This window comes from Squalius cephalus (genome assembly GCF_949319135.1).
Source record: "Squalius cephalus genome assembly, chromosome: 17".
Classification (NCBI taxonomy): Eukaryota; Metazoa; Chordata; class Actinopteri; order Cypriniformes; family Leuciscidae; genus Squalius; species Squalius cephalus.
In genome coordinates this window covers 22,493,711-22,520,624 of record NC_137138.1, presented here as the reverse complement: position 1 = coordinate 22,520,624, position 26,914 = coordinate 22,493,711, and the positions used below count along the sequence as shown (strand labels likewise).

Sequence of the window (26,914 nt, the reverse complement as noted above, 5' to 3'; positions counted from 1 at the left end):
CGACATGTTTCAACATGGTTCAATGACTGGTAGGCCACTGTTTTTATTATTGCTTGATTTCATATTTAAAAATTTGTTTCACGATTTCAATTAAATTCTTGTGATATAATTCCGATCTTGATTCAATATCGATTAATTTAGATAAATATTAGGTACAGTAGATACATGTTAATAGATAAAGGTTAAAAATAACAACTCAAATATATAAAGCGTTTTTTATTATAATAACATAATAATATTTGAATGATATAAGTAAAAATATAATATGTTAATATAGTGCACATGATATTTAATTCAATTCAATTCAATTCACGTTTATTTGTATAGCGCTTTTCACAATACACATCATTTCAAAGCAGCTTTACAGACAGTGCATGAGTCCATATTACAATTTAGAGTGATCTGTTATTAGAGATAACTGTCTAAGTTAAGTATTTCAGAAATGTAGGCTACATATACAAGTAACAGTTAGCTAAAAATGTATTAATTTAAACAATGTAATAATTTAATGCAGAAACAATAAGCTCATTGAAGTAATGAATACTTGTTTGTTAACAAATCCTTTGACATTTAGAAAATATAGCATTGGTGCAAAATTGAGCAAAATACTCCTCTATATAGCAAATTTTTCTAGCCAACTAACGTACTATGGTCATGGCTTTCCTGGGTTAACGACTATTATACTATTTACACAAGTAAAATCTCGTCCTTGACAATGTACAGTAAAATATCTTGCAATTCACTTTAATGACTTTATTTTACTGTATCTCCAACAAACACATGTTCTAGGAGTGGCTGTGTCTTTGCTGGCTCAGAGACAAAGTACTTGCTGAACAACATTAGAATCTGGGGAGAAACATACAAGGAAATCATCTTAAAATTGTTGTGTTTGACAGACACATTTTCATCTTATAATTGAACAATAACAAAACAAACAGGCTGAGCAGGAAAATAAGAAGATCTTTTTGAATTAGTAGTTCGTATTTAAGAGGGATTCCATCCTCGTTCCATCCCATTTGCCAGTTACAGTAATGGCTAAATTCCAGTCTGATCTCCTCAATGCTCAATGTCTCTGTGGTTTGAATGCCGGAGATGCAATTCCAAGTGGAGATGTTCAATTTCGTTTGCAGCACTATAGGGCACAAAAGTTTCTGATGTTTCAGATAGTTTTTTATTTTAAGATCTGAGTTATTTATGTAAACTAGTTCATATTAAACATCGCTATTGTCTTCATTTTATTAGTTATTGACGATAACAAAATGGAGCTGACATACCTTAATAATTTTATCCCTCCTTGAGATGAGTGCTAATACAATTGTGCATAAAACCACCACCACTCCAGCAATCGTGGGTCCTATAGGGAACTTTAGGACTCTATCTAAGGGAGGGGGGGGGGGAAGAAACATAAATTAAACTGAACATTAATGGAAAACAGAATGTCAAAGAAAAATTGAGGATAAAAAAGGGACCACAGACCTACAACCGTAACTGTAAAAGTCCTGCTCGCAATTCCATAGACGGGTGAGGTTACCTCACAGATGTACGTTCCTTGATGTACATCACGCTCAGCTTTTGGGATTGACAACTCAGCGGTAATGCCATTATTGGTCGTTATGTAACTACCTGTGGTTAGATCCAGAACTTCACCATCCCTTTTCCAAACCAGAGCTACAGGAGGGTTGGCACGTACATCACAGGACAGAACAACACCATCTTTTTCCTCAACAAACACTTCTTTAGTGTCATTAAGGTCTGGAGGATCTATAATATAATGGCATTCAAACCTTAGAATGAAACAATATCTGACCACATCTCCTTAACTATGTTGTTTTACATGCATACAGGAAAAAACACACACACAAAAAACAACTTTTTCACCATCCACTTACAAATTGCAGCAGCATATTAATCAGTTTGACTGAAATCTAATCCATTTAAAGAAATATTCCAGATTCAAAACAACTTAAACTCAATCAACAGCATTTATAGCATATTACAATTCATTAATTTCATTTTGCCCCACAGGTTGGAGGAAAAATTAGAATGGATAACTTTACACAGAAATGGTTAGTGGCTTTATTAATGCTAAAATCATAACAAGCATTTTAATTGTTTACGTCGTGTGGCTATATTGAAAGAGATGTTTTAGTGTTTACAAATGAACCCCACGAACACACAATCCTAACTGAGTGAACATTCGATGTAGGCTATATTTAAAGAGTTAATTTAATGAGTTTGATAAGGTGTTAGTAGAGTTCTGGAATAGCTTAGCTGAAATGAAATTGATTCCAAACCTGTCAGTTTTACCCTTGAATATATTCCTGTTTACTCAAGTATTCTGAACATTAAACTTACACTGGACGTCGAACTCGATGGAGCCGTTCACACTTGCGTCACCCTTCAGCTGACAGGTAAAGACGACTCCGTTGTCCTCTTTAGAGACAGACTGTACACAAAGACTACTCCGGGACAGGCGGTTTTCTTCTGCCAGATTCACCCGGGCACCATTGCGGAACCACTGCAGTTCTTGGTTAGATGGGTCAATACTTCCATCAGTCTTACAAGTTAGGGTGGCGGTTTCCTCAACCTCTATCTTTAGCAAGCTCCCGATGGCCGACGGACATGACTCAACGGTGACCGCTGCTCAGAATGCGTTTAGAGAGAATTAAATATTAGCAATTTGTTCAGGCATAATGTATTCGAATTATTCGAGTAGAATAATATGTTCGAACATGCAGCATTTGGATCTGTTTGAAAGCACCAGACTTTGAAAACATAGTGATAAATTAGGCTACCTTTTATATGACTGACACAGCACAGCAGGAGCTGAATGATAACCAATACTTTCATCTTTGTAAGTCTGCCAGCTGCCCTTAATGATAGAAAGACATGAACAAATATGATTTGTGGAATGTTTTGGGTAAAAATTCTTTAAATGAATTCGTATTTTGCTAGAAATGTAAGAAAATGACCTTAACTTATCAAAACCAATGTGGACCCAAAACAACTTTGGATCCCATTGACTTTCATTGTATGGAAAAACTAAAGACATTTCTCAGAATATCACTAAAGAAAAAAAAGTCATACAGCTTCGGAATGATGTGAGGGTATGTAAATGATGGCAATTTTTATTTATTTAAACGTATTTAACAATTCCTGACAGTTTCAAAGTCATTGAATCACTTGATTTTATCAACAGAATGTGTGAAATCTTAATTGCATTCTCAGAAATTCAGATCCCTTTTTCAAGACCGCTTACTCACCAAAGCTTTGTGCGACGGTTCTCTGGAAAATGCCAAATCCAAAGGTTGCGTGAGGTCTGGAGAGGCTTGTGTCTTTACACCAATGATTTATATTCTGTCCCTTTACAGCACTTGGAATTGAAATCACCTTCCCCTCACGGTCACAGACCTTTTAGTGTTGTGCAAAAATAGGCTTTTAAGTGTCATTTCAATCTCTCAAGGTGGAATGGGAAGGATGAAAAGAGAGAAATCTCATAAAGATATAGTCTTACAGTCATAAAAACGTTTGCGATAAGAGAAATTGAATGTTCTATAAATGCATATGTCAATGCCAAACGCATTAAATAAAAAAATACATGTCCCAACCCAAAATGAATCATGCATTCCTAGTGTTTATATGTGATATCTGAGTTCAGTGACGCAGGGCAATGACACTATAATGTACAGCATGCACGAAAATCAGTTATACAAATTTGATACAAATACAGTGTTATATGCATAAGGTCACCTTGTTATACTATTATAAACTGTATATATATAGGGTACAACAGGGCTAAAGGCACACCTTAAGAAACGTGTGCTTTTCACTTCTCCCATATTGTATGATTACAATTTTCTGTTTATTTTGATAAATAATAGAATTAATTTTTGTTCCATAAATATACTGTCATTAAAATGTTAATATAAAAATATATTTTAAAAATACAGAAACAAAATTATCAAGGCACATCAAGGATCAGCCAAATTTTCATGGTCATCTTGAAAAGCAGATGTTTTGGAAAGTGCTGCGGCAAGTTTTTGTGGTTTTTTTTTGCAAATTTAGTGGTTTAGAGGAAAATAAAATCAAAGGCGCCTTTTACCCTGGTACACCTTAGGCCCCGTAGTACCCTATATATATGTCTTCATTCCTTTGGATGAGATGCTAAACCAAGGTCCTGACTCTCTGTGGTCATGAAAAATCCCATGGCCCTTCTCGTAAAAAAGAGTAACCCCGGTGCCCTGGTCCCATTCCCTGCATTGGCCCTTATCAATCATGTATTTAAAGGCATAACGGTTATCAGCCAGATGGTTGAATATGAACTAATAGTTAGAATGAAATTATGTAACAGTTTTGTTTTCTAGTGCATATTGTGCATTTAGCTTTGTCTTCGCCCCAGATTTGAAACAAAAGATGTATTATGCTGTTTACATTACATAAGGATGGAGTCTCAATTATTATCCACCAGGGGGCCCAGTTTGACCACAGCAAACTAATGATGTTGATTATCAAAGTCAAACTGTAACTAAAACTAACAGATATCACAGGTTCAGTGTGAATTTTAACCACGGTTAACCATTTAACCATTGTCTTCAGTGTTTTTGATCAGCACCAAAATATGAAAAAATTTAAAAAAGATACTCAAGTGCACTTGATTATACACAGTACAAGACTATATTGTTATAGTACAATGATATATACTGTATATTACACAATTATATATGAAATATGTAATGTATAATACAAATTAATTGATACAATTTTATTAAAAAATGACAGGAGCACTTAAGATCTACAAGTTTGTTAAACCAAGTTATTCATCATGATTTGAGAATGATTTAAAGGGCATCTTGAGCTTCAATAGAAGCAAGAACATCTGACCCTCTGTATACAAAGAGTCACATGATCAGTGTCAATAATTTGCTATTTTTTTTAAAGTTTAATTTAGTTTGAAATGACTTACAGCCAAGTTGATTGTATTAAAGGCAGCAAAACATTTTGGGGGGCAGGGGGCATATTACAGAAACTTTCTATCTTAAGTCTTAAGTTACGATCTGACAAGTTAATTTAGGATTTTTCCCAAATTCGTATTACAGAAGCAAATCTTAAATTGATTTAGGATTCTTATGCTATCTTATAAAATCTCCTTTTTTCTGTAGTTAGGAAATCGTAACCCCCCCCCCCCCCCCATCGAATTCGGTAATCAACTCTCAGGTCTATTACCAAGCAACCAACGACGCACAAACAGCTGCTGTGAAGTAAAATTATTAAAATGGAGAAACAAATTAAGTGGTGCTTTTCACTAAGTGAAGTTTTGATAAGCTTGGTAGAAAAGGCAAAGCCTAATCCTTTTATTTCATAGGAGTCTGTAATTGTCGAGTTTTGTCATCAAAGTGCAGCACATCATTTGGGTGTTCACAAAGTCTTTCCACCATCAAATATCGCTGTTCTTGATCTTGTATCATTAATAAATGTGACGCCATTCTCAGACAGGGCTATTATGTGATTTTTACAGTAATAATTAATTTCACAAATATTTTTGAAGTTAGGAGATCATTGGGTTTGTCCTAAAGTTAAGTCAGTTTTTAGGATTTCTTTTGTGGAGTTAGGGTGCTTTGGTAATACCATTTTCCTATCCGTAGTTAAGATATAATTATGCACTTAAGAAATGTCATTTTGTAATAGCTTTTGTCCTAAATGAGGTCCTAAATGAAATTGCCATGATTACCAAACAGATAAGATAGGATTCTAAAGTTAGGATCTTTCTGTAATGGGCCCCCTAGTGCTCAAGTAAAAAAAAAGGCATCCCTTTTTATAATTAATTATAAAAAGTAGTTACATATTATTGGTCATATTAATTACACTTCTGTCAGGACCACTATCGTCAAATATGATTGGCAATTCCATACAGTTAGGATTGGCGGTATGGTTCTGATCTGGGCAAGAACTCCCTGCTCATCCATGCTCACCAATAATGTTATGAGATTAATGTTCTAAATATAAGATTTTGAATGCAGAAATATGAAGTTTTAGGAAAAATGAAATGATACTATTATGAAACTTAAACCTCCAATAGGTGGCGGCAGGGGCGCCACTATCAATTTTGGGCCCTATGAAAGAATATGAGGTTGGGCCCCCTACCGCACCCATTCTGTTAATAAAATCGATCTCTGGGGCCCCCAAAAGTGCCTGGGCCCTTAGAATCGTCCTAACTTTCCCCCCCCCTTAGCGGCGCCCCTGGGTGGCGGCAAGCCTTAATAAGTGAATCATCAGTCATTCAACCTTTATGAATGGGTAATTGAATCATTGACTTAAAGGAGAAGTTCACTTTTAAAATGAAAATTCTGTCATCATATACTCACCCTCATGTTGTTTCAAAGCTGTATGAATTTCTTTCTTATGCTGAACAGAAAGGAAGATATTTAGAAGAATATCAGTAACCAGACAGTTTTTGGGTCCCAATGACTTCCATAGTATATTTTTTTCCTACTATGGAAGTCATTGGGACCCAAAAACTGTCTGGTTACTGATATTCTTCTAAATATCTTCCTTTCTGTTCAGCATAAGAAAGAAATTCATACAGCTTTGAAACAACATGAGGGTGAGTATATGATGACAGAATTTTCATTTTAAAAGTGAACTTCTCCTTTAACCGATTTGTTCAAAAACAGTGAATAATTCAATAACGAAACACTGCTGTGTTGCAGAGATTCAACTTTTCTGCTTTGTATGGATATATTTTTGTTGGCCAAATAGAGCAAAAAAATTTCAAAATGGACAATGTTGTGCCTAAAACTTGTCAATTAATTTAATCAACTCATCGTTTATTGAACTGTTGTATAAAATTAATATCACATTTTGCAATTGTGCTGATATTCGAGAAAATGGCACTCTTGCTCATGTGATATTGCTTAACTATATTATGTTATAAACACAAAATACATGAACTCTTACAAGGGCAATTCATTGAATTTTGGGGGCATTTTTATTCATTTTGGTGGCATTTCCGACCTTGCACAATGCTATTTTACGTCAACACCAGACTAGCTTGCTTGTTGTTAAACTTAATGGAGAGCTTTTGCCAAAATTATAGACTGGCTGTATTGAGATGTTTTAAGAGTGTTTTAATTTCACAGCAGTGACAAACAGTGCCAAAGTTTAGGGCAAACACTATCATTACCTGTCTGTCACCAGTGAAGGCAGGTCCTGGAGATGTGGATGCTGCTCGCCTGCTCCATTCAACAGAAAAATCAAAACTTACTGTAATCATTCCTCCATAGTCATTGCCATCATTAACCTTTGTCTCTTCATCATAAAATTGTACTTATGGTTGAACAGAGGCAATACGTAGATGTATGCGTACATTTTTTAATTGCATGCATGTGTGAGAGAAGACAAACTCTTTTCAATAAAAAAAGTTTTATTGCATGATAGTGCATAACTTCATTCCTTCTATTCCCCTCCCATTCCTCCTTTCAGTCTTCAGCATTTCTTACTGCATCTGATAAGACATGGATATCTTGCAAAATAAAGGCTAAAGGTTGTTCCAGTTTGCTACCCATCGATAAGTGCACACACACTGTACATTGCATGAATTATGCTGACATATACTTTCTGTACATTTTTATGTGTAAGACCGTAAACATTCCGAAGCCCCTAAAGGAACATGGTGGTGCGAAAAAAAATGAGATGGGTGGAAAAAGTATATTTCAAAACTTTGGCATTCTTCCTCCCTTTTCATGTTTTTTCCCCACCACCATGTTCCTTTAGGGGCTCTGTAAAATGTAGTTCCAACAATATTTTAACAAATTTTTGTGCTTATTAAAAAAAGAAGAAGAAAAAAGATGTCATTTATCATCCTCCCTTATTTTGAAGACAGTTTTATTTCTTATTAGATATTTTTTCTTTTTGCTGAACCCCAAATGTAGTTGCAATAATATTTGAACACACACACACGCACACACACACACACACACACACACACACACACACACACACACACACACACACACACACACACACACACACACACACACACACACACGCACACACACACACACACACAGATTATTGAATGATCAGCACTGGTTGTGTAAGACCTGTGATGTTGTCTAAGGTAAAACGTTAATGTTTGACCGAGCAGACACATTAATGACCAAAGGTTGTGTGTGATCTGCCGCTGGAGATCCATGGCAAGCTACCAAATGGTAATGTGACAATTAGAGATATTTAGCTAATGCTGAATGATTGAGATCTGTATGACGAATATTAAAACACATTTTCTTGCCATCAATACCTAAAACAGCAAAATTTGCATAGGGCCTTGAAAACTCTTTTGAACATATCATCCTTGTGAGATTCAAACCTAACCCTAGTGAAGATGTGGTAAAGGAAGTCAGTTTACAGGTTAAAGGTCTGTTTCCCAAGATCATTTGTCCCAAAGCAAAGCTTTCTCTGCTTCTCTGTTTTTTCAAATTGCTTACACACTAAAAGTGGAACTTGAGGCTCACTCAGTGAAACCTTTCACTTATGTAAGGAATCTTCAGACCAAGTCTGCAAAACTACAAGCACACTATGTGCTTTACACTGAGTTTGCTATTGTAGCCTAAAACAAACTTGCAATTTAATTTTTTTTTACTAAAACTAACAACTTAGAAAGCAAGCGCTCTAGCATGTGTTCCTCAAAGGCAAGCAATCTGTTATTTACAGAGGCATTCCTGATAAGATTACCGCTGAGTTTAAGAAGTACGAAGGGCTAACCCGCCCCTTACAGCCCCCCTCAGAGCTGCTGTACTCCATACAGGGAATTATAAAGAGCTTGCTTGTGACCTGCCTCTCTGCGACTGAAGGCAGCAGGTTACTTAATCAGTGTCCCAGCACAATTTGATTTGATTGTTTCTGCCTCCATGGACTGATAACAACATTTTATGACAAATCGCTGCTGGAGAGAAGCGGTCTCATTCCAATATCGCTCCTATTATTCTCTCTGTTTCGCTCTTTCCTCACCCTCTTCTCTTATTTTCTTACATTCAGCGGCTGAATGGATAAAGCTGGGATGCCTGAGGCTTGTGGCCCCCTGGCAAGCAATGAACAAATCACCGAGGCAACAGCACCCAGTTCTAAACTGTTCCGGTGCAGCTGTGTGCGTAAATGGGTTCCCCTGGCCTACAGAGAGGAGCTCTACCAAGTCCTGCTTCTGACCGGGCCCCTGGTGAGTCCTCTTTCTGCTCCAATACTCTCTCAGTGCTTCAGCTCACTTTAAACTTTAAAGACAGTAGCTTTGCCAGCAGAGACTGGTTCTGGGATGCATGTTTAGTTTTGACCCATGCCTGTAACTTAAGTTAGTCTTGACTTGGAGATAGTAATTGAATGATTGATGACGATGTGAATGATGGCTCCTGTTTTATAGTCGTGAACAGTGTTTATCTGACTGTCACATGGAATTCCTGTGGTATGAATTCTGTTTATATTAGGAATTTATCTTGGTTAGGCATCTGTGGATTGAAAAATAATTATCATGATGGATTGAAAAAGTTATCATGATGTGGGAGCAATGGTACCACTATTAAAGCAAATACAAAAATATATTTAAAATTTGATACACTCACCAGCCACTTTGTAAGCTACACCTGTTCAACTGCGCATTAACATAAATATCTAATCAGCCAATCACATGGCAATAACATGGCAGGTCAAGATGAAGATGAAGTTCAAATTGAGCATCAGAATTTGGAAGAAAGGTGACTTAAGTGACTTTGAACATGACATGGACTGTTGATTTACTGGGATTTTCACGCACAACCATCTCTTGGGTTTACAGAGAATGGTCCGAAAAAGAGAAAATATCCAGTGAGTGGCAGTTCTGGGAGTGAAAATGCCTTATTGATGCCAGAGGTCAGAGGAGAATGGCCAGACTGGTTGAGTTGATAGAAACAACAGTAACTCAAATAACCACACATTACAACCGAGGTCTGCAGAAGAGCATCTCTGAACACACATGTCGAACCTTGAAGTAGATGGGCTACACCAGCAGAACACACACCGGTGTCACTCCTGTCAGATGAGAACAAGAAACTAAGGCTACAATTCACACTTGATCACCAAAATTGGACAAAAAAGATTGGAAAAACGTTGCCTGGTCTGATGAGTCTTGATTTCTGCTGCAACATTCAGATGGTAGGGTCAGAATTTGGCATAAACAACATAAAAGCATGGATCAATCCTGCCTTGTATCAACGGTTCAGGCTGGTGCTTATGGTGTAGTCTAGTGGATTGTGGGAGATTTTCTTCACACACTTTGGGCCTCTGAACAAGTGAGCATCTTTTAAACGCCACAGCCTACCTGAGTATTGTTGCTGACCATGTCCATCCCTTTATGACCACAGTGTACCATCTTCTGATGACTACTTCCACCAGGATAACTCAATCCAACAGAGCATCTTTGGGATGTGGTGGAACAGGAGATTTGCAATCATGGATGTGCAGCCAACAATTCTGCAGCAACTGTGTCATTCTATCATGTCAATATGGGCCAACATCTCTGAGGAATGTTTCCTGCACCTTGTTGAATCTACAGTATGCCACAAAGAATTAAGGCAATTCTGAAGACAAAATGGGGTCAAACCTAGCAAGGTGTACCTAATAAAGTGGCCGGTGAGTGTATATGTAAAATATATTATAATATAATATTTTTTATATTTTTTGATTATTTACATTATAAATGTTTTATATTTTCAAGCTAGTTAACACGAGCACAAGCACACCTGCATGTACTAAAGTATTTAGTAGACTATCACTGTGTTGAGGAGTATACTGCTATTACTTCTTAAGTAACATGTAGTCTTAATAGTGTTGGGCCAATCGTCAAAATCACCACAGGCTCTACTCTTCAGCACAATGGTAACCCCAAAAACTCACACATACCAGAAAACCTTTTAAATTTCAAAATAAAAAAAACAATAAACACTAACAGATCTCCCCCTATATTAATATTAAGCAAAACACATTAAATAAAACTTTTTTTTTTTTTATTTGCTCTCCTTTAACAGTCAGAAGCAAAGCATGCTGGGAACTAGAAATCTGTTGTAACTCATTCCGTGAATGTGTGTGTATATACACTATATTGCCAAAAGTTTTGGGACGTCTGCCTTTACATGCACATGAACTTTAATGGCATCCCATTCTTAATCTGTAGGGTTTAATATGGAGTTGGTCAACCCTTTGCAGCTTCAACTTTTCTAGGAAGGCTTTCCACAAGGTTTAGGAGTGTGTTTATGGGAATTTTTTACCATTCTTCTAGAAGCGCATTTGTGAGGTCAGGCACTGATGTTGGACGAGAAGGCCTGGCTCACAGTGTCCGCTCTAATTCATCTCAAAGGTGTTATATCAGGTTGAGGTCAGGAGTTTGTGCAGGCTAGTCAAGTTCCTCCACACCAAACTCACTCATCCATGTCTTAATGGACCTTGCTTTGTGCACTGGTGCACAGTCATGTTGGAACAGGAAGGGGCCATGCCCAAACTGTTCCCAGAAAGTTGGGAGCATGAAATTGTCCAAAATGTCTTGGTATGCTGAAGCATTAAGAGTTCCTTTCACTGGAACTAAGGGGCCAAGCCCAACCCCTGAAAAACAACCCCACACCATAATCCCCCCTCCACCAAACTTAACACTTGGCACAATGCAGAAAGGCAAGTACCGTTCTCCTGGCAACCACCAAACCCAGACTTGGGCTTAATTATAATTAATAATATATCATAGAGTTGTTTGTTGTTGTGGTGATTAGACGAGATCTGTGGTGACGTCACAATCGTACTGCATTGTGGGACATATAGGTACATATGAAGTAGACTCGCTCCCTCTGTCAAAATCGAGGGAACGAGGGTCTGTCCTTATAAACTTCCCTTGTCCATTTCACGAAGTGGAACACACTTCAAAATGGCGGCAGGGATTCCCCCGAGGGGAAGTGCTTAGGGAAGTTCGCAAGTGCGTGTCTAAAACTGGAACGCAGCCCATGACTCTCAGTGCTCTCTATGCACTGTTCTTGAGATAATCTGAAGGCCACACAAAGTTTGGAGGTCTGTAGCGTGTGACTCTGCTGAAAGTTGCCAACTTCTGTGCACTGTGCGCCTCAGCATGCCCTGACTCATTCCGCTGGCCTACCACTTTGTGGCTGAGTTGCTGTTGTTCCCAACTGCTTCCACTTTGCTATAATATCACTAACAGTTGACCGTGGAATATTTAGTAGTGAGGAAATTTCACGAATGGACTTATTGCACAGGTGGCAACCTATCACGGTACCACTCTTGAATTCACTGAGCTCCTGAGAGCGACCCATTCTTTCACAAATGTTTGTAGAAGCAGTCTGCATGCCTAGGTGCTTGATTTTATACAGCTGTGGCAATGGAAATGATTGGAACACCTGAATTCAAGGGCTGTCCCAATACTTTTGGCAATATAGTGTATATGTGTGAACAATACATATATTCACATTTATATGGGAACATGTGTGTGCAATATACGTACACAATAAAGGATAAAACTTTGTGAATTTTACATGTTATGCTATTTTTTGTCTTTATTTATAAATATTTTATATGTATTAATATATAGCCATACATGGTCAATGAATATATTGCAGTATATGGAAAAATAGCAGCACTAGTTTCCCATATGGAAATTATGTAATATATCACATTATATTTTGTAATCTGGATTCAAATAGTCCAACAATCTTTGGGCTGCAGACTGAATTGATTTCTGTGTGGTTAAGTTGTTTGCTTGTGTTCTCTGTTGATGTCTGAATTTTCATTTTCGTCAGCTCGTCTCCAGGATCTTAAACTTTCTACTGCCATTCGTCATCACAATTTTCTGTGGTCACCTAGGAAATGCTGAATTGGCTGGATATGCCCTGGCTTCTGCGGTAATGCATCCACTGTCTATTGCTGTCAGAAAAAAAAATCTGCACAAAAAATTACCTTTAGGGTTACAACAGCTTCACTGGGACAGTACCTACAAAGGTACACTTTTGTACTTTTTCTAAGGGTTGCATATATATTAGTACCTTATTGTAACCGAAAGGTACTAAATCTACCCTTTAGAGGTAAATTAGGTACAAAAATATATGCCACATCACAAGTTAAAGGAAAGGTCTACTTTAAGACATTCCGTCCAAGTATTACATCTCTGATATTAAAATATATAACTATATTAAAATTAATGAAATCCTTCTGACATCAATGACCTCATACATTTCACTGAAAAGTCTAAAGCCTTGGTATCTTGTCATGTCTGTGTTTTGTAAACTAAGACTATTTCCTATTTCAAGAAGTTCTCTAGAAGATCCGATCGGGAATCCATTGCCTGTATCTCCAAGAAGGAAGCAGTGAGAGATAACAAGACTTTGTTCAGTGATTGCACTGCTAAAGCATCATTTGTCTCCCTCAGACTGTTAATGTGACCACAACAGCCACTGGATGCGGTCTGGCCCTTGCATGTGACACACTCGTCTCTCAGGTAGTCTTAACTCATGATGACCTTAACATGTTTAAAGTAATTATGTATGTTGTCTTGCCAACTATCTCAATAAACCATTGTTTATTATGTTTGTATAATAACCCCCCCCCCCCCCCATTTTAGTGGGACTCACAGTATTTCACAAAGTGAGAGATTTATCAATATCTCCCTCTGTTACAAAAAAAAAAAAAACATATCTGAAAAACAACTCAACCAACATCAACTAACTTAATTTTTACATAAAGTAATGAGTCTATCCTCTATATTATGTACTAATGATCTGTTGTCCATGTCCAGACATTTGGCAGTAAGAACCTTAAACGTGTGGGGGAAATTCTCCAGAGAAGCATACTCATCCTCTTACTCTTCTGCCTGCCATGCTGGGCCATACTCATCAACGCTGAGTCAATACTCCTCACCATGAAGCAAGAGGCGGAGGTGGCCAGGTCAGACTAATCCAGTCAGATTATTAGATCAGAACTTTTAGTAGGGTAATTGTTACCGATGTAAAAACTTTTTTCCATGTAGATAAGAGACCATACGTTCTGTAGGGAAAGCAAAATTGTGTGCCAAAAGAACAGAATAAGCCGTTTCCACGCTTTAAAAATCAGCAGTTGAAATATCGAGGGAACTAAAACTTCTGAGATGAATAAAGAATTTATTTATTTAGCTATAACTCTGGGGATAAAAGTCTTTTCAAACTTTTTCAAAAATTTACCAAATACTGACAACAGCAATGTTTTTTTCAAAATGCTTTCATAAAATGAGATAAAAGATTTACTTCTTGCCTATTTTTTTTTTTTTTTAATCATATACATCTTAAATCTTAAAGTCAGCGTGAAATAAAAGTTTATTCCCTATTGTTACGTATATCCGCGTGAAACGACTTCCTGAACAAGAAAAATTGTAGGTCGGAACTTGATTTTTTTTCATCGGGAATTGATTGGATGGTTGTGGTTTGCTATTGCTGTGATCTCATGTGTGTAACAAGGAGGCTAAAGACCGCAGCCTCTAGCGTCAGTCGCTAGAGCGCCTCTTGAGATCAGGGGAGTGAGGTTTACATATACAGCTCTTTACACTCACCCCCCTAAACCTCACTCCCATCCGGGTCACGGCACCAAATGTAACCGGTTTTTCTCGACCCGCTTTGAGCAGAATTCGAACAGAATTCGTGGGAGGCAGGCGCGCTAACAAGGAGGATAACGACTGCAGTCTCTGGTCTCAGTCGACAGTTATGAAACAGAAAAACATACCTGATACAAAAGAACAGCTAAGCAGCTTAAAGATTAAATAAGATGATCAGAAACCAAATGAAACCTACCTCTCCCTTTTCAGTTAGGGAAGAGGTGGAGACAGAACAGGAAATTAAGTTGGCTCATGACATCACAACAACTAAAGGTACATCAGGTATATGTAAATGAACAATTTTGTGTGAATTCTACTTAATATATACATTTAACAAGAGGCTGCGGTCTTTAGCGTCCTTGTTAGTGCACCTGTCTCCCATGCTAGAATAGCTAGGGTTTAGTAAGACTGGTTGCATGTGGTGCCGTGACCTGGATGGGAGTGAGGTTTAATGTGGTGAGTGTGACGGAGGCAAGCTAATAAGAACTGTGCATGTAAACCTCACTCCCCTGGCCTCAAGAAGCGTGCTAGAGACTGCAGGAATCCCACTCGAAACGAGTCGAGTAGAACCGGTACACACAGATAAATCATATATAATAAATACTGCAATATTACATACAAAAATAAGAATCGTCAATTTTGACAATTTTTACTGTCAATTTTGACCTACATGTGTGGATGCATCTAAATTAATTTTTAAGTTAGATAATAGTTTATCCAATATGCCAAAAAAGTGCACATAATTGTATTAAATGTGGATTTGTTGTTACGTGCAGCCTGGGAAGTTGAGAATTGAAAACAAAAGGAATTGGAACTGTGGAACATAGAGAAAAACGTGTTAAAATTTGCCTTTTAACACGTTGTTTTAATAATCTTTAAATAATCTCTTATTTTGATGTGTTGACTAACACACTAAAACACATGTAAAGTACTTGATTATAATTTTAACTGTATTATTCAATATCTTATTACGTTGAAAATTTGAATATATATTTTTTAAATGTACTAAACTGCTACTTTATCATTTCACATGTGTAATTTAAAATATATTTAAATACATGCCATACAAGTTTCAATAGATATTACATTAAGGTATATTTTAGTTCACCAGAAATGCTTGACAGCACAATTAGCATAACACTTTAACCATATATCAGAGATAACAGAATTATGAAATTACATATAAAGATGTAGGCCTCCCAGGCAGCGACATAGTTCGGCCCAGATCCGGCCCACATCTGATTCCACATGTACCAGATGTGGGCCGGATCTGGGCCGACACTTTTGCTGTCTAGGCTACTTAAATCCTACCAAAGTGGGTCAAAAAAGCTGAACTCTAAAGTTATTTTAGATTTTATAGTTAAACTTATACTATAGTTTATTGTTAAAGTAAATTTAAACTATAATACATTTTCATTTAATTGCAATTAACATGCAATTAAGAGTCCAAAAACATTACATTCAGGTCGCACCTAAGTATATTCTTTTAAAGTAGGCTATATTATTTCCATATTTTTTTTTTTTTTTTTTTTTTTTAAGTATGCAAAGAGAAATCTGATTGTTCTCACAAAAAAAATAAAAAAATAAAAATAATTAGGACATAAATAGGACACCATAAATATGACACCAAATTTAAACTATTTATGGAGTGTCAATTATCCTGTTTTTGGGTATCATACTGTTTAAAGACTATGCTCAAGGTTCCATTATTCATCCCTATTTCAGGATTGCACAGCTGTATGTTATGGCTTTCCTCCCTGCTGTTCCTGTAAGTATAACAAAATGTTTTTACAAAAACATTCAGTGGTTGTGCTTTAATCTCTGTGCTGGCCTTGTTTTCTAGAGTATAAGTTCAAATGTTTCCTGGCGCTTTCTCCAAATCATGCTGCTCACTCTTCATGACACTTTTTTGTCTATGACCAGTGTGTTTCCTGTCAAATTGTCTATTATTTTCAGTTCAACACATGTAATATTTAAAGGATGTAACCACATTTATACAGTCTGTTGTCACAAGCTTTCCCTCTGCTGACAGCGCCGATATCTTCCTTCAATTTCCTAGGCCATGTTTCTGCACTATCTGCAGGTGTCTTATCTGCAAAACCAGGTACAACATCTCAGTAAGCTCAAGATGTTGCATTGGACAGCTTGTATATATGAGCAAAAGAGATGAAAACTGAAGAGATAATGTATTGTCATGTTTCAGGGCATCATCCTGCCCCAGATGTACACTGCAGTTGCTGCCAACATTTTAAATGTAGCAACAAACTACATCCTTCTTCACTCAATGAAGCTGGGAGTGATGTATGATTAATAGGCTACTAATTTGAATAATAATAAACAATAATAAATACACTGAAGAGCCAGGAAATAAATGATCTCTTGGATAAGCAGGTGTGTGTGTGTTTCTGCAGGGGCTCTGCTGTAGCCAACAGTTTCTCACAGATCTCCAGCTGCCTCCTGCTGTTTGCGTACATACGCTGGAAAAAGCTGCATGTGAAGACATGGGATGGTGAGGAATATGTGGAAACACTTTTATGCCATTATGGGGTCACTGACTTCTAAAATGATTACATTAAATCATCTATAATTATCACTCCCTAAAGGGGCGTTCACATCCGACATTGATTTGCAGTGACAAATTGATTCTTGACCGTGAGCGAGAGAGATGGCTAGTAATGCAGTTAGCAGAGTTCCAATGTATGCAAATGAGCCTCAGCGTGTGCGGCGACTACCAATGGAAGTGCCGACAGCGATGCATCACTGAATACACAGTGCTGCTCAAAAGTTTACAGATTGCAGAATCTGTGAAAATGTGAATAATTCAAAATAAGAGGGATCATACAAAACGCATATTATTTTTTATTTAGTACTGTCCTGAATAGGATATTTTACATAAAAGATGTTTACATATCAAGTCAAGTCAAGTCAAGTCAACTTTATTATATTACAAGTAGTTATTATTTATTTATTTATTTATTTATTATTCACAAGACAAAAAATAGCTGAATTTATAAAAATGACCCCGTTCATAAGTTTATGTATCCTCGATCCTTAATACTGCGTGTTGTAACCTGGATGATCCACAACTGTTTTTTGTTTTGTTTTGTGATAGTTGTTCTTGAGTCCCTTGTTTGTCTTGAGCAGTTAAACTGTCCAATGTTCTTCAGAAAAGTCCTGCAGGTCCTGGAAATTCTTCAGTTTTCCAGCATCTTTTGCTTATTTGAACCCTTTCCAGCAGTGACTGTATGATTTTGAGATCCATCTTTTCACACTGAGGAAAATTGAGGGACTCAAACACAAGGTTTATTCACTGAGATGCTCCCGAAGGAAACACAATGCATTAAGAGCCGGGGGTGAAAACTTTTGAACAGGATGACATCTTTTTTCTTATTTAGTACTGCTCTTTGGAAGCAACAGAAGATACTTACATGTTTCCCAGAAGACAAATTAAGCTAAATTTACCTTGTTCAAAAAGTTTTCACCCCCTGGCTCTTAATGCATCTCATAATACATCATTCTTGATGTGAAGGACCGTAATTCTTGATTCTGTGATATATATATCGAGTCCACGATACTGGATATAATTAAATAACTGTACACAAAATATTTATTTGACTGAGTTTTAATATTATATTAGCTCACCAAACACAAAACTTCCATGAAGAAAAAACGTTCCTAGCAAGCGTATAGCGTTGCTGGTGCGATTGACCAATCAGAATCAAGTATTCCACAGAGCCATGTAATAATGTTCTTTTAACTTGACTTACCTATTTTTTGAACGTTGATCATGACTTTTTACGCATGAATGACTTACAACAAAATAAATACGCTTGTAATGCTCCCATACAATTACCACACACTTGTTGCCATCTACTGGTGTAATGATGTAAACTACAAAAACAGTCAACAAATGAATCAGTGAACATATCTATCATTTTGATGAACAAAATTGTTATTAAGATAAATCAAACTTTCCTACACCTAGCTGTTAATGGCCACATTTTGATGCACATTGTGCCCAGGCTAGGCCCTTCAGTGGAGTCGATTTCCCTTAATGAAATCATCACCACAGGTTCAAATGACTCTCAGCTGTCAGCACCTCAGAATCGAACAATCAATTCTTTTTGGGATTGACTACCAGCCCTGGAAGTCCTAGTAGCAACGGACAGCGCAGAGACTTTAATCACTTTCAATGTGAATTCCTGCTCCTTATAGACACCAGTTGGCATTTTCCCAGTGAAATAAATTACTTTGCATATACTTTGCATATATTATTTTTGCATATACTTTGGGAGGGAGATATTTAAATGAGGAATATTGCGACGTGTACGTTCCCGCAGGAAAACTCCAATCGAGGCGTTTCAGGGAGTTCAGAAACAGTGTGCACTGATATAGAGAATAACTCCCTTAGGAGTGGACTTTGTGCTTTGTAACTTTGAAGACTCCATTCATGCAACATTACACACTAAAGAAAGTTGAAAATGTAAAAAAGCACAATAGGTCCCCTTTAAGAGCATTTGTGGCCATTTTTAACTTGAATGTGTAAGGCTTCCGGTGTCAGCCACTTCCAGTTATTTTAGCTGTACAAAAACAGTTTATGATGATGCTTGATATTGTCAACTGGTATTTATTATTTTAATCATAAACACACTGGTTTGTAGCGCAAATGGTTATTCATCATTTACCTATAGTGGCTCATAAATCGGAAGCCTCACACAAATTCACAGTAAATGGCTTGCTTCTGCGTTACAAAATAAAGTAGACAGGTTTTGTCGAATTGTGACAAGTTCTTCCACATGCATGAATACACAAACACAATTATTTTGCAAAGCAAGTCAATCAATAATTACAAGAGATGTATGGTGTTCTGTATGCAGTGATTGTGTGTGTATATGTGTCTCTGTCGCCCCCTACAGGCTGGTCTAGAGCATCACTGCAGGAGTGGGGCTCTTACATGAAACTGGCCATTCCCAGCACTCTCATGCTCTGTTTTGAGTGGTGGATCTATGAGATCGGAGGTTTCCTTGCAGGTGTGTAGATGCGTGAGGACGTTTGAGTATGCGTTGTCTTGTGTTTCTGATTAAATTAAATGAGTAGTTGCCAATTTGATATAGGCTACATAACAGAAAACATTCCTATTGGTCTTCAACCTGAAGTGCCACTGCAATCATGTTAAATCCCTGACAATTAATGCTTTGTTAATTACTATTTTGTTATTGCACTGATGCAAGATCCCAGGTGGAAGTGCAGTGCACAAATGTGTGATGGCTTACAAATCATCTCATAAATTGCCTAACTACTGTTTCAGTGCAATGCCACAATCAGAGAAAAACAATCTCATTTCACACATAATTAAATAACATAACATCCATCCCTCTTCTCATTCCCCCCGATGATTGTCAGGAATGCTCGGGGAGGTGGATCTTGGTGCTCAACATGTGTTGCTGGAGGTGGGGGCCATTACTTACATGGTAAGACAGCGTTGTGCTATAGCGTTGAGCTCACAATACATAGAGACTTTCAGACATTACTGCCAAAAGGCAAATGTATTGAAAAAACAACAACACATGCATTACAAATCATTTATTTATTGTTAAATTGAACATGTTTTAATAAACATATTTCATTCTTAGTTTCCATTAGGCGTGCATGCAGCCGCTTGTGTGCGTGTGGGAAACGCGCTGGGAGCTGGAGACACTAACAGGGCCCTGATCACCAGTAAAGTGACCCTCGTGATCTCTGGTTAGTAGGCTATGGAAATACCCACATAGTGCTTAAAATGAAGCTTAACTCTTTCCCCGCCACTGAAGGAAATTTCCGTCATTTATGAGGCAACGCTTCCCTGCTATTGACAGAAATTTCCAGATTTCCGTGTTTTCACTGTTATACGGTATTATACATCTTCTGAAACAGTACTTCATCTCCTTATAAAAAAACATGGCACGGGCGAAGAAGCAGCAGAAACATAGCCTGGCAAGCCAGACCTACATCAAGATGTTTGGTCTGGCAACTCACCATAGACACAGCTCAATCCGAGGGGCGGGATAAACGGCTGTCTTTCAAATTCACTCTGCACGCAATAGGACAGCGCTTCAACCAACCAGAGCGTTTTCCCAACAGCTGAGCTAACGTTAGTTGATAGATTAAACTTTTGAATCTGGCCGGCAAAACTACGAACTCCTTTTTTAAGAATGACTTAAGTGCTGTTCTTTGCTCTTTTCTTAAAGAAGAACTTAACTCCAAGTCCTCCAGAGTCGCGGCCAAAGCCGATTCGAAAGACTGTTCTCCAGCAGCCGCCATTCTTTGTTTTCAAGTAACAGTTAGCAGGGAACCGTCGCAACTCTGTTGTCATTATGTTAAGCCCGCCCCGCCTACTCTATACACGACGTGATTGGCCTGACCTAATTTAGGTTTTTCCAGCACGAAAGTCAATGGAGAGTTGCTAGACTACCTTGGCTGCAAAATACATTTTGCTGCCGCTAGGATGCGTCTAGATTTCTAGGCTAGCAGAAACAAGCAATAGCATATAAGCATATGCATAATGCGATCATCAAAATTAAACAGCATATACATCAAAACTGCCTAATGTTACTGAATGAAATGTCAACCTAGGACGAGCTATAGGACTGTGAAGCTTTGAGGGTGTTGATGGACGTGATCCAATCCATCTATGATTTGATCATCGAATCATCTGAATCCGATCCAGACATAGTCTTTGACAAAAACGCGATCGGTTTGCTTAAAATGTTGCTTTTTTAATGTAACTTGCCCACATCACATTCAAGTGTTAGAATGTAGCATACAATAAAAGGCTTAGATTAAAAAGTTTATTATTTCTTCTTCTTATTATTATTATTTTAAAGCAGAGGGTCTGTTCTTTCAAAATATTCTGGAGGCCATGAAAATTTTGTGAAAATGATCAAAAATGCTGGCGGTGGCTGGCAACTTTAAAAAAACAAAACGTTGGTGGGGAAAGAGTTAATAAGAAATATATGACTTAAAAGTATTCCTATAACTTAAAGTTGGCAATAAACGAAAGTTGTGAGGTATATCCGAGGAAAACAGCTTTTCGAAAATCCCTTGATTTTGTCAATTGGGAATTGATTGGATGTTTGTTTGGTTGTGGTTTGCTATTGGTCAATCTCATGTGAGTGACTGGTTGTCCTGCCTTCGCACGAGTAAACACTTCATAAGAGAAGAGAGAGCAAGATTGAGGGGAATTTTGATGTCATGGTGACATTAAGCAACTGGTGGCAGTGATTTTTCACACAGGTGTCACCAGTGTTGGGCAGTAACTAGCTACATGTAACAGCGTTACATAATTTAATTAGAAAAAAAGTAACTGTAATCCGTTACAGTTACTGAGAAAAAATGTGTAAATAAATTACAGTTACTTATGAAAATGTTAATGATTACAGGGGATTACATCTGAATATTTTCTGTAAAAAGCTAGGATATGTCGAAAAATATTAATTTGTTGCTTTGTCTGTTTTTGATGTGCATGATACCTCCTGCCATTTAAAGGCTGTTTAGTAAAGCAATGCTATTCTGATAAACATGCATTCCGGTGCTGGAAATTTAAAAATCATTTCATCCAGAAATAAGAAAATGGCGCAAATATAAAAGTTCAGTGCAAAATGTATTTACCGGTATCAACAATTAAAATGCTATCGACATCGAAGGTTTCAATGTTAAACCTGAGGAAGCATCTGCAGGTATGAAACTTAGCCTATAGTTAACTGTTAGCAGTCATTAAATAAAGTAGGAAAGGCATTGCCTACTCCCGCCTGCCACACCATGCTACTAATGTGTACTCAAGGCAGATTTTAGCTCTGTATTGCTTTGTGCATGTCCAGTAGTTTAAACATGTTCATCTCCATTCATTACAAATGAGCTAGTCTGTTAGCTAGCTAAAGACGTCTGTTCAAGTTCCTATTTGGGTTTATGTATATGCTTCTTTTTTTTCCCCAAGGCATTGTTAAATGCCATTGTTTCCTGTCATAGCTGTGCAAAGATTTGATTTCAAAAACAGTTTCATAGCTATTAAGCTATTGCTTGTTATGATTTTAAATCTGTTTTTAACCTCACAATGATCTAAGTAAAAAGAGGTGCCAAAGTCTGGTTTTGTGATGGCTGTAAAAAATAAATTATTATAATCTTAATTCAAGTAATGAAGGATTTTGAAAGTCTGACATCAGTATTGACTATTACTGTAAGGTTAACCCTGCCTGGTTTGAATGTTTGAAAATGATTAACAGTTGAAAACATTCGTTAGAGATTTAGAAGAGTAATCATATGTAATCAGTTATATTACTTTAATAAAGTATGGTCATTTAAATAATTGCACTACTGATTGCATTATAAAAACTTGTAATCTGTAATCTATTACATTTCCAGAGTAACCTTCCCAACACTGGGTGTCATACAGATTTCGATGAAAAAGGGAGGGAGATCATGAGGACACATGAACTTTTACAAAAATAAAGCGTGCACGGATAAATCAAAATAAATACTGCAATACTCCATAAAAAAAAAAAAAATTGTTAAGTTTGATTGCATGGTGAACATATAATAGGTATCTAGAAGAAAATATAATTTAAACCTTTGCATTGCAGGAGTTTTGGCTGTTTTACAGGGAATCGTGATGGGTTGCTCAAAGTCAGTAGTGGGCTACATCTTTACCTCTGATGAGTAGGTTTTTTTCCATTATAGCATACTGTATACACATGTATTGGATTATGATAAAACAGAGATTATTATGTATTTGTCATGTGATATTTTATGGTATCATGATCTCATTTAAAAATAAAAACACTGCTAATTAGAGCGATTAGAGTGAAGCTTTTCTTCTATTGTTTTGCAGTTCTCACTTCTTGATTTAATCTAACAGGAGCATAGTGAAGATTGTCTCGGAAACTCTCACGCTGTACGTCTTCCTGCAGTTTTTTGATGCTCTTGTGGTAGGTTTGAAATGTTTTAACATTTGTATTCGTTTAAACTAAGGAAGGCAACACAAATGAATCATTGGTGGCATTATGCTATCTCTTGTAATGCCTAATGATAGTTGTCTTTCATCATTATATGACTCTAGGTGTGATTATACTGTAGTGATAATGTCACATTTAGTTTACTAGGGAATGAAACCTGGTTCTGAGAAATTATGAAATTCACTGATAACTGTGAAGTGTCTGGTTCATATCTGTAAGACAGACTGATTGTGTTGTGTTTTAGTGTGTGTGTTCAGGGATTCTTCTGGGTGCTGGGAAGCAGAAGATAGCAGCACTGTCCAACTTGATCTGTTACTACTGCATTGGGTTACCAGTGGGAATATCACTGATGTTTCTGGCTGAGCTCAGGATACTTGGTACACCTTTTCGCATGTCTTGATTTTGCCAAGTTAGACGCATTCCTCGGCCTACATATTTTGCTGATCCAGGAACAACATTTAGTCCTAACCATATCCCTACCCCTAAACCTAACCCTACCCATAAGTTATCCCTAAAATCAGAGGGAAATTATAGGTGAATAACACTGATTTTGAAGCATATAACCCTGATTGTCTAAACTTGACATAAACTGTAAACTTGTCCCTCAAATCTGATTGGTTGATTGGAATGTTGTTCCAGGATCAACAAAGATGTTGAAAAAATGAATGAAAAAAACTAATGTCAAGCCAATAAAGCAAATCAACATATTAGAATGATTTCTAAAGGATCATGTGACACTGAAGACTGGAGTAATGATGCTAAATTCAGCTTTTGCCATCACAGTCATACATTTCAAAATACATTTAAATAGAAAGCAGTTATTTTAAATTGTAATAATATTGTTTTAATGTATTTTAGGTCAAAAACATTAAAAAAATCTTACAGACCCCAAACTTCTAAACACTATACTGTATATGCACTGAAGATATTTTGAATTATTAGGTAATTGCTAGTAATTGCTGACAGATTTGTTTTTTTATTTTTGGGTGAATTAACCCTTTAATGTGGATTCATATCTCTGGTCATATAGTATGTTTTGTCTTCAATCCAGCCATGTAATAAAATTCAGGTTGCATTTGTTACCTGTTCTAAGCCTGAAACACATCTCATTCTCATTTCCCTCTCATTCAGGTCTGTGGCTTGGCCTCTTGATTTGTGTCATTATTCAAACCTGTTTCTTCACCACTCTCATCTTCAAGCTCGACTGGAAGAAAGCGACAGAGCAGGTGGGACATGACAAATCAAACTCACATGGTCAAGCCAAGCTGCCCTCCAGGAAGGCTGTTGAAAGTGTTTGACAATTTTGATTAATATCTTCCTTAGGCCCTGAAACGTGCAGGCAAACATGCAAAAGTAGTGTGTGTCCAAAAGGCGCCGTCGATAGGACAGTCAGTCATCGAAACGCTAGTTTCTGAACGGCAGGACGGCGCGGAGCAAGCACCTGATTTTGGAGCTTCAGCAAGTATACCTGAACCTTGGGATGACATAACTGGAAACAAAGTAATTGCTACATTGATGACTTCTGTCCTCAAATATAAAACTATTCTCAAATCGCTGTGGTGATAACTTTTATTTATATAATTTTTTTGCTACTTTAGGCCCAGCTAACAAGTAATAGCTCTGAAGCGGTCGGCTATGTACAAGTTAGTACCCAGGAGCAGGGTAAACTAGTGATGGAGAGTGAATCTGGAGAAGCTAGACCTAAAGTCTTTCTCTCTACGAAACAGCTTGTGCTTAGACGGGGACTCACACTGTTGACCACCGTCCTGATCCTGATAGCTGGAATCGCTGTGCATGTAGCTTGTCCTCTTCCGGAAAGTTTTATTCAACGTCAGAGCAACCTAACAATGGATTCAAAGATTTTTTCCACCCTTAACACCTTCCTCAACACCACAGCAAGCTCACTCTAACTTGATCCATCTTACCAAGGCCCCAATTAAAATAGAAAAAGAAAAAAAGATTGGGACCGCGACTGGGTCAATCCATCCAATCTATACAAGGAGGACATAAGCGAATCAGCCAATACCGATAAAAAAAATTATTACATCTCTGCCAGCTCGTAGGCTTACAGAAGGGGATTTGTACGTACAATATGGACAAATTTTCTGGGACAGTCTCCAGCCCAACTGTCTAGGCCAAAATACAGCTGCACAAGACTACTGAAAAGAGCAGTACTTATTGTGCAGTATATATTATTTCATTTCTTATTGGACAGATTTTAAACAGTTTTTTTTTATATCTGGTTATATGATGCAGATTATAAGGTTGTAGTTTTCCTTGTATTTATCATATCAAAGTAAAGCACAAAGTGAAATACTATTGAAAACATTCATTACAAATTTATTTTAGGCAAGCATTTAAAGCTACACTATGCAATTTTTGATAAAAAAAGAAAAGAAAATGATAATGTGCAAATACACTGTCAAATGCACAGTCGCCCGTGCATGTCACATCATATCCATACTCCGGCTGCGTTGGTGTGTATATATTCATTTGTCCATTCGCTCTGAGATGATTCGCCCTTGAACCACATTCATTCATGCAGAGGAGCAACATATGTAAAGAAATAATTGACAACGGGCCGTTGAATTATTAGAAAAATAATGCACACCCGAGCTGGTAATGCAACCACGAAGCGGATAGATTGTTACACCTCTGTGCATTAATTTTCAATAATTCAACGGCCCAAAATCAATTATTAAGCTTATACTACAGTTACCACACCTCAAAACATTGTTTAGATGTTGTACTTCAAGACATTATTAGGTTTTTGTCCTTAAAACATTCTAGTGTGTTGGACTAATTTCTTGCACATTTAATCCCAAGGCTCCTTTGCTAATTCCAAAACGTAATTTCAGAAGTAGTTACGCAGGCTTGAGCCACTAATAGCAGAGAAATGCACTTATTAATGCAGTTATGAGAAAAGCAGAGAAATGCAGTTGTTAATGCAGTTATGAGAAAGAGAGAGAGAGAGAGAGAGAGAGAGAGAGAGAGTTAGCATGTGTGAATTACCTCAGTCTGTGTGTCTCTTAACAGTTCGGCAGTTCGTCACTACTAATAGTGAAACTGTAAGTTTATCTGCTCCAAGAACAGCAGCGTTATTACCTCGCTTGTGAGAAATGTCATTGTTGTCAAAGTTGTTACACTATTTTACTGATGAAATCGTCAGAGCAGCGCTGACAACACATTTCTGTGTATACGTGTGTCCGTACTATGTGTGTGAGTTTGAGTGGGAGAGAGAGCGGGAGAAAGAGTATGAGCTTTCCGTACCTAATAAAACTTAATTTTGTGG

The 26,914-nt window shown here is 37.2% G+C and overlaps 3 protein-coding genes across 6 annotated transcripts in view; 1 reads left to right on the top strand and 2 right to left on the bottom strand.

The window, feature by feature from the left end:
* pimreg (PICALM interacting mitotic regulator) overlaps positions 1-26,914 on the bottom strand; it is an 84,927-nt gene that overhangs the window by 9,539 nt on the left and 48,474 nt on the right. The window lies entirely within an intron of this gene.
* tmigd1 (transmembrane and immunoglobulin domain containing 1) lies at positions 293-3,610 on the bottom strand. 2 transcript variants are annotated; one of them, XM_079847849.1, is made up of 6 exons: positions 3,264-3,422; positions 2,796-2,867; positions 2,356-2,640; positions 1,477-1,761; positions 1,275-1,378; positions 293-1,132 (listed from the first exon to the last, which is right to left on the bottom strand). In XM_079847849.1, exons 2-6 carry the CDS (start codon positions 2,848-2,850, stop codon positions 1,115-1,117), a joined length of 747 nt encoding a protein of 248 aa, XP_079703975.1. In that variant the 5' UTR covers positions 2,851-2,867; positions 3,264-3,422; the 3' UTR covers positions 293-1,114. The 2 variants fall into 2 exon arrangements, with proteins under 2 accessions (XP_079703975.1, XP_079703974.1); XM_079847848.1 differs by having other exon boundaries at positions 296-1,132; positions 2,796-2,872; positions 3,264-3,610.
* On the top strand, positions 2,366-26,914 carry slc47a1 (solute carrier family 47 member 1). The gene is made up of 18 exons (XM_079847847.1): positions 2,366-2,411; positions 9,034-9,211; positions 12,816-12,917; positions 13,442-13,510; positions 13,808-13,956; positions 16,361-16,403; positions 16,695-16,739; positions 16,839-16,936; positions 17,047-17,144; positions 19,552-19,665; positions 20,039-20,106; positions 20,269-20,377; positions 23,251-23,326; positions 23,526-23,595; positions 23,867-23,999; positions 24,754-24,848; positions 24,946-25,122; positions 25,221-26,914. Exons 2-18 carry the CDS (start codon positions 9,041-9,043, stop codon positions 25,530-25,532), a joined length of 1,929 nt encoding a protein of 642 aa, XP_079703973.1. The 5' UTR covers positions 2,366-2,411; positions 9,034-9,040; the 3' UTR covers positions 25,533-26,914.

Coding starts and splice junctions, on each gene's coding strand:
- slc47a1 (XM_079847847.1), top strand. CDS start 9,041: ATGGATAAAGCTGGGATGCCTGAGGCTTGTGGCCCCCTGGCAAGCAAT. Junction 16,740..16,838: donor TGTCTTATCTGCAAAACCAG/GTACAACATCTC, acceptor GTCATGTTTCAG/GGCATCATCCTGCCCCAGAT. Junction 19,666..20,038: donor GATCGGAGGTTTCCTTGCAG/GTGTGTAGATGC, acceptor GATGATTGTCAG/GAATGCTCGGGGAGGTGGAT.
- tmigd1 (XM_079847848.1), bottom strand. CDS start 2,850: ATGAAAGTATTGGTTATCATTCAGCTCCTGCTGTGCTGTGTCAGTCAT. Junction 1,762..2,355: donor CATCGAGTTCGACGTCCAGT/GTAAGTTTAATG, acceptor ATTATATTATAG/ATCCTCCAGACCTTAATGAC. Junction 1,379..1,476: donor TTTTACAGTTACGGTTGTAG/GTCTGTGGTCCC, acceptor CCCCTCCCTTAG/ATAGAGTCCTAAAGTTCCCT.